General features: G+C 44.3%; 2 protein-coding genes across 2 annotated transcripts in view; one reads left to right on the top strand and one right to left on the bottom strand.

Annotated features, from left to right (window-relative positions):
• COA1 (cytochrome c oxidase assembly factor 1) overlaps window positions 1-13,431 on the bottom strand; it is a gene marked incomplete at its 5' end in the record, with an annotated part of 249,294 nt that overhangs the window by 161,961 nt on the left and 73,902 nt on the right.
• The window catches only part of BLVRA (biliverdin reductase A), a 58,632-nt gene that overhangs the window by 33,990 nt on the left and 11,211 nt on the right, over window positions 1-13,431 (top strand). The window contains exons 3-5 of the mRNA XM_082473629.1: window positions 1,031-1,152; window positions 3,972-4,091; window positions 5,627-5,724. Coding sequence (XP_082329755.1) covers window positions 1,031-1,152; window positions 3,972-4,091; window positions 5,627-5,724 — 340 coding nt within the window. The remainder of the gene's footprint in view (window positions 1-1,030; window positions 1,153-3,971; window positions 4,092-5,626; window positions 5,725-13,431) is intronic.

The raw sequence follows: 13,431 nt of genomic DNA, 5'->3' as shown, positions 1-13,431 counted from the left end.
GTCTCCTACTACCATTATGTTGCGGGACAGCGTTCCCACTTCTGGGGGGGACATAATCACTCAGTCTGTAACAGCTGAGAAAATGAAGGGCTTTAATCAGGGGAGGGGACTTAAGTTTTCATCTGAAGCATCTCCTCTGGCAGGCCTGGGGACCACACATGGGAAGGGTGAGACCAGGTGGTGGTTTGTCACGTCATCAGGCAGGAGGCAAACAAGTCCTGGGCCAAGACTAGAGCAGTGGACGCAGGAAGAGGGGTGGACTCAGTGGGAAATGGTGACACCCAGATGACAAAGGTGAAAGAAAGGGGCTAGATGCTAGCGGCTAGGGAGACATTGGAGTTTCTATGCTTGGAGACGTCCAAGAAGAACTGGGTTTGAGGGATGTGTAGAGATAATTTTTATCAGTTTGGATTATAGTGAGTTGCTGTATAACTTGAAAAAGTCGACTTGATTTTTCATTGTAATACTATACGCATCCAGCCTCCAGCAGTGTACCTGAATAATGAGTACGCTGCCACAGTAGGGTGGGAGTGACGTTGGTTGGAACCCAGAAAGCCATGGTGAGGAGTCTGAGTAAGGTGACTGTGTCTGGTACCCATGGGCCCTGTCTGCCCACATCTCACTGAGCAGCTGCGGCCTCTGAATGACTCCCCGCTGTATCAGATTCGCACGTCCACTGGAGGAGGGATTCGGGGAGGACAGAGGTGCCAGACTAGGGCTGGGTATGGCTTAAAGAGGAAGATCTCTCATCCTGGGGGAGGTGGCAGTAGAAGCGGAGAGCCTTTTCCGTGGACGACACAGGTCAGCGCACCCACAGAAATGTTCTGGGGGGAGCTGACTTCTCTCCGAGCCCGCGTTTCAGGGAGTGCCTCATCCCCCCTTACCTGCTGCGGCTTCCTGTATGTTCTGGGTTGGCTCCTTGCTTGCTTGTCTGGACCCTGACCGGTCCTGCCCACATGTCTTTGTTTTGCTGCGCTTTGCTAGACGCCTGGACCGTTTCTAAACCCCACCTTGATCCCTTGCGTTTCAGCCCGAGAGGAAGTTTGGCGTGGTGGTGGTTGGCATCGGCAGAGCTGGCTCCGTGCGGATCCGGGACTTGCGGAACCCACACGCTTCCTCGGCGTACCTGAACCTGATTGCCTTCGTGTCCAGGTGGCTTTGCTTTGTGCCTTGTAATTCACGGGAAGCCCGGTGAGATGGATTAGGCCTTGGGCCACGCAGCTCCTCCAGACCCGGGAGAGAGCGAGCCAGCTGCAGGGTCATTCCAGGGAACCGTGCAGGGTCAGCCCCACAAGATCACAAGTTTGGACGGGTCTGGGAACTGACGAGTAACTAGACCTGCAGCTGGGATGTACAGTGAGTGTGACCACGCTCAGCTCCTCCGTAGAGGGGACTGCGGGCAGAGGTAGGGAAGATGAGCACAGGGCCTGACGGTTACTGAAGCGGCACAGTGAACACATGGGGGTCGGCCTGAATGAAGGCTTTAGCTGTGATACATCAGTTACCGTGTAACTGTCACATCAGTTACCATGACAGCCACCCATGCAGGGCCCTGGGCTTTCCAAGCCTGACCAACTATTTGACGTAGATGTCAACCCACTTGCCAGGTAAAGAAGCTGAGCCACAGAGAGGGTAAGTAATTTGCCTGAGGTCACACAGCTGGAAAAATCTAAGAACTAGACGCCAGCGCAGGTCTATCTGATTCCAAAGCCCATCTTTTAAACACCATGTGTTCTTTTCCCCTTCGATAATTCTGAGCCCCGCTTTTAAGGAGTATCATTTATCTCCTGTAACTCAAAACCAAACTTTTCAGCGCATTTCTTCTTCCCTGCCCCACCCTCAGCTCCTTCCTCCACCCCGACCACTTCCTCGCATACACACCATTCACCAGACTAACGCCCTGTAACATCATTTATCAATAGTCATTGGGAACTAGAGGTAGGCCCTGTGTCGGCAGGTGATGCGGCAGAGAGCAAGTCAGGCACGTCTCTGCTTCCTAGTACTTTAGAGAAATCAACTAAATATCAATACTTAAACAGAGCGTAAGTAACTGTCCTGACGGTCCTCGTAGAAGTTCTTTCAAATTTTAATTTATAGGACGTGCTTTCTTCCAATTTGCCTGTCTCGAAACCTGGCCCTTCCTTAAGGATTTAAAGTGGCGGCACTAAGGTGACCCAGAAGTGCTGGGAATCTGCCCTTGGTCAGTCTTCCCCTCCCAGTAAGATTCTAAGGGAGGGCTTCCCTGGTGGCACAGTGATTAAGAATCCGCCTGCCAATGCAGGGAACACGGGTTCGAGCCCTGGTCCGGGAAGATCCCACATGCTGCGGAGCAACTAAGCCCGTGCGCCACAACTACTGAGCCCACGCACCTAGAGCCTGTGCTCTGCAGCAAAAGAAGCCACCACAATGGGAAGCTCGCACACCACAACAAAGAGTAGCCCCTGCTCGCCGCAACTAGAGGAAGCCCACGGGCAGCAACAAAGACCCAACGCAGCCAAAAATTAATTAATTAATTAATTAATTAATTTTTAAAAACAGATTCTAAGGGAGCAGCACAGATGGGAGGCTTGACATTACGATTAGCCGGCACCGTTCCTCCTGCCGCTCCCCTGCCGGCAGCTGGGATCGTGCACGACACGGGCTCCAGGCTGAAGTGGGGCCTCTGCTCCCCCTGCAGCCCCGCCCTTGGCAGCTGGCGCCGTAACTGCTGCAGCGGGAATGCCGAACCTACCCAGGTCCCTCGGGAGGACGGCCAGCTCACCCCCATCCCTGCTTTACCGCACCCCCGCGGTTATTACACTGTCCCCTTCTCACGTGCCCTGTTCCTCACGACCTCCCTGCTAAGTCCTATCACCTCCCCGGGAAGCCTCTCCTGAAAGCCTGAGGCTTGGGGTTCCTTGCCTTCCTTGCCCCTTCACCTGTACCCCCGGCACGGCATTCCTCCTGTTGGTCTCGTGTTGTTGCCATAGGTGTGTACGTGTCTTCCTCCCTCTAGCTGACTGAGCTCACTGGAAGCTGAGGACTTTGGTCCGCTCTGCACATACTCCCTACAGGGCAGGCACACAGGAGACGAGCAGGGAGCTCTGGTCAGACTGAGCCGTGTAGGTCGGTGGTCCCCACGGGAAGAAACCCGCCGTAATGTCCTGCCGCAGCCCCGCTTCCCCAGACGCCCTCTGGCTGCTGCTCGGGTGGAGCTCTGAGCCGGCCCGAGCCTCCTGCCGGCTGCCGCGTCTCCTGTGTGGCAGCCGCCGTTGGAGGACTGGTCCTCTCCAGCCTCCGCTCTGGGGCAGTGCGCAGACAGCCAGGGCTCTCAGCTCTCCTAAGGCAGCGGTCCTTCTGAATGTGCAGGAGCCGGAAGGCTCAAGCTCCTGTCCTGCCTCTGCTGCTCGCTGGCCATGGAGCCCCTGCCTCTCTGGGCTTTGTCAGCTCGGCTGTAAGTGAGGCAGTGACACCCACCTTCCACTTGACCATCACAGGCCACGATGAACATGAAGGAGCTTGAAGTCACACAGCCGTTTGTCCCTTAAAGGTGTTAGTGTCTTGGATTTGGATTAGGTTAGGCAGTCCTGGTGTCTGGCCAAGTGCTTGAAGTTGGCAGTGACCGTGGAGATCGTGTCTCATGACATTACAGGAGATCAGTTCTTTTTATCTTAGAGATGAAGTAATGCAAAGACTCCCATGTCATATGGGCTGTTAGCGGTGGTGTCGGCACTCGATGCCAGGTCCCCGACTTCACCCCAGAGGCTGTGTTTCTCGCTGCGTGCTGAAAAATGCCCTGGAAGTGGGAGGCAGGAAGTTCATCGCTTCATTTCCGAAAGTCGATCACCAGGACATTGTTGGGAGATGGGGAGAAGGATGGCACTCATGTTTACTCAGCCGATGTTTTCTCAGAAATGAGAAAACATGTTCTCAGAACATGTTTTCTCAGTTCTGCCTACTTTGAGCTCCACCTGTCTGTTCCTCTCAAATAGACGAAAGCTGGGAAGCACTGATGGGGTGCCACAGATTTCTTTGGAAGATGCTCTTTCCAGTCGAGAGGTTGAGGTTGCTTATATCTGCAGTGAGAGCTCCAGCCACGAAGACTACATCAGGTGGGTGTTCAAGTCCTTGCGTTGCACAGGAGTGCGGGACGATAAAAATGCCTGGGCAGGCTGACATCTAGCAAAGGGGTCTTAATTATCGATGGGAAGAACTACATTGGATCCATGACCTTTAAAAATTGTCAAAATATGAACTTTCACTCTGGGTTATAAATGTATAAGGACATGAAAAATATTGTAGAATATTTATTTAGTACACCATAATTTAAAACATTAAAAACATTAACAATTAAAGTATCTTATTTCTTTGTAAAAAACTTATTGAGTGTGGTTTGAACAGTGCCTGCCTTTTTCTGGTGGTTTAACTTAGCCACCATCTTTCCTGTGCCTTGGAGAATTGCCATAGTCCTTTCAGTTTCCAACATTTTATCCTTTGCCCTTTCAACGACATGAGATCTCTGAGAAGGTCTCTAGGAGTTGCTTTAATTTGAAGAGTTTTTGCCACGAGATGAGTAAGGAGATAGTGGTGGCATCAGGGTGGGGAGATCGCATTATTCGTAGAGCAGGAGAAGTGAAGTGTTCCCCCGCCCCACCTTTGAATGCAGAGCCTAGAGCCCTCCAAGCATTTGGTAGGACTGAGCCTGGAAGGAGGAGCCCCACTCAGGACCTGGCAGTTGACAAGGCAGGGCCAGCCACCCCCAGAATCTCAGCTTCCCTTCTGGGTCCTTACCTTAAACTACAGCTGCTTCCACCATGCCGTTCCCCAGAATCAGCTGCTCCCTGTTTATCAGGCCCACTCTTAAGTGTGGCCAGAAACACCTTTCTGTGGTTCCCCTTAAACTTCTGTGGCACCAGAGGGTATGTCCTTAACAAAGTGATCACGTAATTCCCATGCTTATCAATGTTTGTTTCCTGGAATATCTAGAGAATAAAAGCCAGACTTCTGAGCACAGCACTCTGCGTCCTTTACATCAGGCTCCCAGCTACTTTTAGGACCTAGTTTTCCCTCCACTCCCTGTAGCCCACTCCCCTGCCATGCTGAAATGCTGAAATTCACACCACGTCCCAGTGGACAAAGCCCCGTAAACACCCAAGCGCCCTGCATATGCCACTCAGAGTGCAACATCCCCGACCCCTGGCACCTGGAAAATGCCTGTTGATACTTCAAGACCCAGTTCAGAGCCTTAGTGAAATCTTTTCCGATTGCCTCAGGCAGAGCTGACTGCTGTGGGTTTTTATTTATAGCCGTCATGTGGTACTAGGCAATTTCCCTGCTAACATGGCTGTATTTCTCCTCCGGAGTAACTGGTACATAGTAGCTGGTAGAATACGTGAGTAGACGAATGGGTGAGTGTTCAGATGAACACATGACTAGAAAGCCTTTCTCTTACCGCTTAGTAGAAAATCACGTGAGACGCAGTTCATCCTCCTCATCCTCTGGCCCTGACTCTCACCCGTGTTCCGTCATGACACATTTACATGGAGACTTTTGTGCATTTATAACATTCTGTTCTCTGTCATGCGGGGCACTTAAGTGAAGTTTAATTGAAGTGCATTTTCTCTGTATTTATCCCTTTTTTCCAAAGACAGTTCCTAAACGCTGGCAAGCACGTCCTTGTGGAATACCCCATGACACTGTCTTGGGCAGCAGCTAAGGAACTGTGGGCACTGGCTGAGCAGAAAGGTGACGTATGTTCTGTGCATCTAGAGCACAGACCCTCTTCCTAAGAATTCCTGCCTCTAAGATTTCTGTGGTACCATCTTTATGCCTTTAAAACATAACCCCATGTCAGATATGTTACTGGTCCCATGGGCTCCCACACCACCACCCCACACCCCATACTGTAGGCACGTAAAGGGGGCGTGTGTGGAGGGCCCACAGGGCGGAGGGATGGGTGGGAATTTGCAAACTTTTGTTCAAGACTTAGCTTCTTTTACTCTTATGAAAAGTAGGAATTAGCTTCCACCTATGCCAGTGTTATAGATTATATATTATTAATATTATATATTATTTTATATAATAATATATATAATTATATTTCATTTTGGTTTTATTCATGTGATAGTTGTATTGCTAATGGAAAAATGCCCAGATCCGGGTAATTGATTGTCTTATGTGCATAGTTTGTAGTTTTCATTGTTTCTCAAGAGGAACACTGTTTATTAAATATTTATTATATGCCAGGAACTTGAAAACTCTGCTAAACACTTCATATGTTATTTTGCTTAATTCTCTTAGAAATCGTTGGAGGTAGGTATTTTCTCTAGCTTATGTATAGGAATTCATGGCTCAGAGAAGTTAAAATATTGTGCCAGAAATGGGGTATAACCTTTAAAAATTACGAATCTCTATATTGTATACCTGTAACTTATGTAATATTGTACATCTACTATACTTCAAAAAAAATTTTTTGTGCCAGATCACAAAGCTAGTAATATGACCACTAAATGGGAGATGGAGATTTGGTTTCAATCTCTCTGGGCTCTGAAGTCCACATTTCATTCCTCTGAGCCATGCCGCCCTCCAGAGATTTTTCTGTTTTTATGGTAACTGGACAAGTCCCTCTACGGGGGGCAATTAGAACTAACTAGAATGTTTAGGGATTAATGGAGCTAGTTAAATGAAGTTTAAGTCAAAAACTCTCTCTGTTTCAACATTTGCTATTTTAAATCTTTAAAATATGAACAAAGTATGGTGAATGAAAATCACCAAAGAAAGGACCTTGTCCTTTATCACCAGTGTAGACAGATCACACTACTGAAACTCTTGATTGCCTTTCTCTAGTACTAGGCCTTGCTGCTGGAGGACAGAGCCCATCTTCCCTCTCTGTAGCCCCAATAGCTAAAGCTAAACACTGCCCAGAACTTAGTAGGCCTTCAGTAGATGTTTGTCGAACGAAAAGATGGATGAATGACTACTGATGTGAACAAGAGGTTGGGGAGCTCTGGGGCCATCACCTTTGTATAGTATTTCTCATGGCACAAACGTCCCTGGACAGAGTACAAGATGCCAAAGATTTCTTGCTAATTGCAAAGGAAAAAATGTCCTTTTACAACGAAGAGCTGTACTGTTACCATCCTAACCAAGTGATTGCTAATCTGGGTAAGAATGACATCACAAGCCATCTGGTGGGATGTGCGTAGCATCAATCCTGTAACTGAGATTTTAACCAAACTTCTCACTTCGCAAGAAATACAGGGATGAAGGAACAAATTAAATGACAGCAAAATAGATTAAGTGAACTAGAATGTGGAACACTTTACAAGATAACAGACTAAGTGTCTTCAGGAAGATAATGTCCTGTGCATAGTGACTTCCTTCCAAAGAGCACAAGATGGAAAGAAGGGGAAAAAGAGTTAACTCTACACTAGAGAAACCAAACACTACGCCTCAGCCAGATGACTGAGGTCAGTGTGAACAATGATAAGTTATGTTAATAGGATGTACTTGTTGACTGAAAACAAGTAGACTGCCACTTATTTCTCCAGCAAAGATGAGTTTATTCAGAATCAGCAGAGAATTATAATTCACGGTCTGCAACCGTGGCGAGCCACGTGCAAATCCCTGCACAGCAAGGGCAGGAGAACACTTTGATAGGGAAAAGGAAGTTTGTGGGGGGAACAGTAAGCAAAGAGTCCGTGGCTTTTCATTGGCTGAGTTCTTGCCAGGACAGAAGAGGAGTCGTCTTCTTCCTGTGGGGCTCTACTATCATCGCAGGGTATGGGAGCTCCCTGTGCTGGTCTCCCAACTCTATTTAATGGAGGTTTCTGTTTATTAATGTCTTATGTACGCTTAATATAATGTGATGACAATGGCCCATTACTTCTGTAGTTTTCCTGTCCAAAACACATAACCCCAGTCTAACCATGAGAAAAACATCAGAAAAATCCCAGGTGAGGGGCATTCTACAAAATACCTAAACAGTACTCTTCAGAACTATCAAGGTCATTAAAAAACAAGGAGATTTTGAGAAACTTTCTAACCTAAGAAGGGCCTCAGAAGACATGATGACTAAATGTAAGTGAAACACAAAGAGCACATTAGGTTAAAACTATAGAAAACTGAATCAAATATGGACTGACTTTTTTAAAAATGAGAAACAAAATATTGTTATATTGGAGCCTGGTATTAGCTCCTTAAGCAAGCAGAATCTGGATGGCTTGCTTACAGATCATGAATGGCTTTGAAAAAGAGAAAAGCCCTTAACATCAAGAGTGACCTTTGTCCTCTAGGCAAGTATTCATAACTCATACTAGAATATTCATTAAGCAGCGTTTACATGATACTTATCACTATGTACGAGATACTGTCCTTGATAATAGGGGATAACAAAAAGATGACCCTTGCCCTTGAGGAGCCCACAGTGTCAAATGTTCACAGCTAGCAGTATTAACTTAACCTGCTGAAAGTGAATTGAAACAGTAATTATAGCAATTACACTGTAGCACAGGAAGGAATAATCTTATTCAATTCAGCATACCTAATGTTATATCATTTTGGACGGCAAGAGTTATGGATAATTTGGGAGTGATGTCAGCAAGGTGGTGGATAAGAAGCCTCAGAAGAACCTCATTCCCCACAGAGACACCAACTTCACAACAATATATAGACCAAAATACCTTAGCAAGTACTCCAGAAATCAGTTAAGTGGTTGCAGTACCCCCAGGCAAGCACAGAGCCAAGAAGAGCTGCATTGAAGTGGGTAAGAAAATTCATTGCATTTGCTCACCATAGCCCTTCCCCTTCTAATTCTTAGATTAGAAGAATCTAAGGGGGGGAAAGGAAGGAGTGGAACATGTGTCCAATGTTCTGGCTTTTCAAGGGCTGCTTAAAGGACTGATTTCTGTCTCTCCTGACTGGGAATGCTGAAGGAAACAGTAGTAGACACTGGATGCCAGGGTCAGGGCAGCTAAGAATGAAGTGAGCACTGTAGTTTGTTATAGCACCAGGGAGACTGCAGTACTCTGAACAGACACCACAGGGAGCAAGAGATTACAGGTTCTTGAGAACAGGGGCAAGCCTCTTTAACTTGGAAATTACATGTGCAAGCCCAAAGAAGATACATCTCCAGAAAAGGTTTGAGTGGCCTCCAGAATTTCTGGCCTGGCTGATTGGTGAAGGTCTTCCCCTGTACAAAGCAAGTCTATAAAGACTGGGAGAGGTGACTGTTTTTTCAAATACTCAAATCTCAATACAGGCATATCTTGGAGATATTGCAGATTCAGTTCCAGACCACAGCAATAAATTGAATGTTGCAGTAAAGTGAGTCAAATGAATTTTTTGGTTTTCCAGTGCATATAAAAGTTATGTTTACACCGTACTATAGTCTATTAAGTGTGCAATATCATTATGTTAAAAAACAATGTACATACCTTAATTTTAAAATACTGTATTATTAAAAAATGCTAACCATCATCTGACAAGGCAGGGTTGTCACAAACCTTCAATTAGTAAAAAATGCAATATCTGCACAGTGCAACAAAGCAAAGTGCAATAAAATGAGGTTTGCCTGTAAATGATCACAAGGAATACAAAGAAACAGGGAAATATAGCCCACTCAAAGGAATGAAATAAATCTGCAGAAACCAACCTTAAAGAAATGTAGATCCGGGGCTTCCCTGGTGGCGCAGTGGTTGAGAATCTGCCTGCCAATGCAGGGGACACGGGTTCGAGCCCTGGTCTGGGAAGATCCCACATGCCACGGAGCAACTGGGCCCGTGAGCCACAATTACTGAGCCTGCGCGTCTGGAGCCTGTGCTCCGCAACAAGAGAGGCCGCGATGGTGAGAGGCCCGCGCACCGCGATGAAGAGTGGCCCCCGCTTGCCACAACTAGAGAAAGCCCTCGCACAGAAAACTAAGACCCAACACAGTCATAAATAAATAAACAAATAAATAAAAGAACGTGAATTTCTAAAAAAAAAAAAAAAAAGAAATGTAGATCCAAGAATTACCAAAATAACTGTCTAAAAGTTGCTCAGTCAGCTAAAACAAAACATAGACAAGCAAATGAAATCAGGAAAACAGTGCATGAACAAAATGAAAATATATCAACCAAGAAATGTAAACTATTAAAAAGAACCAAACAGGACTTCCCTGGTGGCACAGTGGTTAAGAATCCCCCTGCCAATGCAGGGGACATGGGTTCGAGCCCTGGTCTGGGAAGATCCCACATGCCATGGAGCAACTGGGCTCGTGCGCCACAACTACTGAGCCTGTGCTCTAAGAGAGCCCATGAAACACAACTACTGAATCCCGCATGCCTGGAGCCCGTGCTCCGCAACAAAAGAAGCCACCACAGTGAGAAGCCCGCACACCACAACGAAGAGTAGCCCCCGCTCGTCGCAACTAGAGAGAGCCCGCATGCAGCAACAAAGACCCAACGCAGCCAAAAATAAATAAATAAATAAATAAATTTATTTTTAAAAAAACGAACCAAACAGAAATTCTGGAGCTGAAGAATAAAATAACTGAGTTGAAAAATTCACAAGAAGGGGTCAATAGAAAATTTGATCAAGCAGAAGAAAGAACTGGCAAACTTGCAGGTGGGTCATTTGAAATTTGAGTCAAAGGAGCAAAAAAAAAAAGAAGAACAAAGAAAAGTGAAAAAGGGACCTCCCTGGCAGTCCAGTGGTTAAGACTCCACACTTCCACTGCAGGGGGCGCAGGTTCGATCCTTGGTTGGGGAAACTAAGATCCCGCATGCCACATGGCGTGGCCAAAAAAAAAAAATGAAGAAAACTTAAGGGACTTAAAGGACATCATCAAGCAGATCATTACATGCATTATGCAAGTCAGAGAAGGAGACGAGAGAGAGAAAGGGACAGAGCGCTTACGTGAAGAAAGTATGGCCGAAAACTTCCTAAATTTGGGGGAGGAAATTCAAGACAATGAACTCCAACTAGAATAAATCCAGAGACCCACACCAAGACACGTTGTTATAATGACAACTTGGAATAGAAAGAAACTACCTCGTCATAATAAAAGCCATATATAAAAAGTCCACAGCTGATATACTAAATGGTAAAACACTGAAAGCTTTTCCTCCAAGATCAGGAAACAAGGTAAGGATGACCACTTTCACCACTTCTATTCAACATAGTACTGGAAGTTGCAGCCAGAGCAGGTAGGCAAGAAAAAGAATACCAGGCATCTAAATTAGAAAGTATAATACCCTAAAACAAAAGCAAATTTTAAAAAGTTACACATAATTTGGACATATCACTAGAGTTTAAATATTTAATGTAAAGGAGAAACATTTTAAGAGGTATTAAAAGCTCTCCACAGAAAGAGAAAATAAATTTATGTTGTATTGCTTCTGTTGGTAGGGGGCAGAATTATAGAGATGGAGAGCTCATCTTCATATAAGAAAGAGTTTTCTAAGAACCATAACTGTTCTGACATATTTACCCAAGATGCCATAGAAAACAGTCCCAGCATTGGTTATCATATAGCTGACTAGTGCTTGGTTAAGGGTACTGTCTGCATTTTCAAACATCAGAAATGGAATGAAAAATCATATTTTTGTTTTCATGGACACATGTAAAATGAATCACTGTTGGCTCAGGGCATTGCATGGCCTGCTGTTCCTCTGTTTCTTCTCAGAATCAGTGTTTCTCCAGCCCCATCTGTCACCCCACCAATCAGATGGGATAGCTTGCCAAGTTTGACACATTTAATAACAAGTGAGACAACTTTATCTAACATTTGTATCAATGGTTAAACTAGTTACAAAGGAAGATCTCTATGACACAAGAAGTTCTGAGAAATGTCATTTCTTTTACAAAAGCAGCTCTGAATAGGCCAACAGCAAAGCCACTGAAGAAACTGAATAACAATTCTGGTACTCATCTCACTAAATTAATTACCTTAATAAGTCCTTATCCTTTTGTAAATTGAGATATAATTTCCTTATGATAAATTCAGAGATTTTAAGTACAGAGTTAAATGAATTTGGACAGAGTATATACCCGTGTAATTATTACTCCAGCCAAGATACAGAACATTTTTATTACTCCAGAAAGTTCCCTAGTGCCCCTTTCCTGTCGGTGACTTGTCCCCTCAGTGACATCGATTACCTACTACCAGACTTCCCTTCAGATTATCTCTCAGCTAGGATCTGAGACCGTTCCTGTATTGCTGAATCATCAGTATAAACATCATGTCACATATATGCAAGGAAAAAAAAAAGCAAATGAAACAAAATGGTAACAGAGATTAGCTAGTAGAATTCTGGGCGGTTTTATTTTTTTCTTTATATTCTTCCACATTTTCTCAATTTTCTTCAATGACATGAATTTATGTTTACACTTTAAAACTAAAAATAAATATAATTTTGTTTCTACCATATGATCACAACCATGAAAAATAATTCACAGCAGAATGACAAGAAAGAAGGAAATATACCAATATATCTTAGTAGTGGTTCTTTCTGGTAAATAGGATCATGGGTATTTTTATTTCTTCTAATATTCCCCCCAAATTTAAAAACACTTATTTATTATTTCTGAGATACACAAAACACCCTATATCAAAAGATAAGGCCAGAAATGTTTCTTTGAGAATTTCATAATATACTGCTTATGTCAGAAAGCTGCTGAAGTCATGTTTGAGGAAATAAATGAGTCGAGAATTCAAGTCTATTAATTGCAAGTTGCCTTTTCATTTTCTCCTAAGAAGTTATATCTTATTTCATAATCCATGACTGTTTCTGGCTTGCTGTCATATTTTTGGTGCTATAACTATTTATTTGGTTTGGTTTTTTTTTTTTTTGAAGATTATGTTGAAATAACCTCAAACTTATAGAAGAGTTGTGAATACAGTACAGAGAACTCTTTTTTTCTTGAGAATCATTTGAGAGTAAATTGCCAACCTCATCCCCCAATAATCTCATGCGTATATCCTGCAAATAAAAACAGTCTCTAGATAACCACATACAACCATCAAAATCAGGAACTGTTACCAAGACACATTTTAACCAAGCTCACAAAAATCAAAGACAAAGAGAGAACTTTGAAAGCAGTGAGAGGAAAAAGACTCATCACACACAAGGGAATCCTGATAAGGCTGTAAGCAGATTCTTCAGCAGAAATCTTGCAGGCCAGGAGAGAGTAGGCTGATACATTGAACGTGCTCAAATTGTTCTTCAGAAATGAAGGAGAAATAAAGACTTTCCCAGACAAATAAAAGGAGAAATAATTTATCGCCACTGGACCTGCCTGAAAGGATGTTAACTAGTAACATGAAAATATATGAAAGTGTGAAATTCAGTGCTAAATGTAAATACTACGTTGGCCAAAATGTTCGTTCGGGTTTTCTGTTACATCTTATGGAAAAACCCAAACAAACTTTTTTGGCCAACCCAATATATAGTCAAATTCAAAATACTCTAT

This window comes from Balaenoptera physalus (assembly GCF_965194825.1).
Source record: "Balaenoptera physalus genome assembly, chromosome: 8".
NCBI classification, from domain to species: domain Eukaryota; kingdom Metazoa; phylum Chordata; class Mammalia; order Artiodactyla; family Balaenopteridae; genus Balaenoptera; species Balaenoptera physalus.
This window is presented reverse-complemented; position numbering and strand designations above follow the sequence as displayed.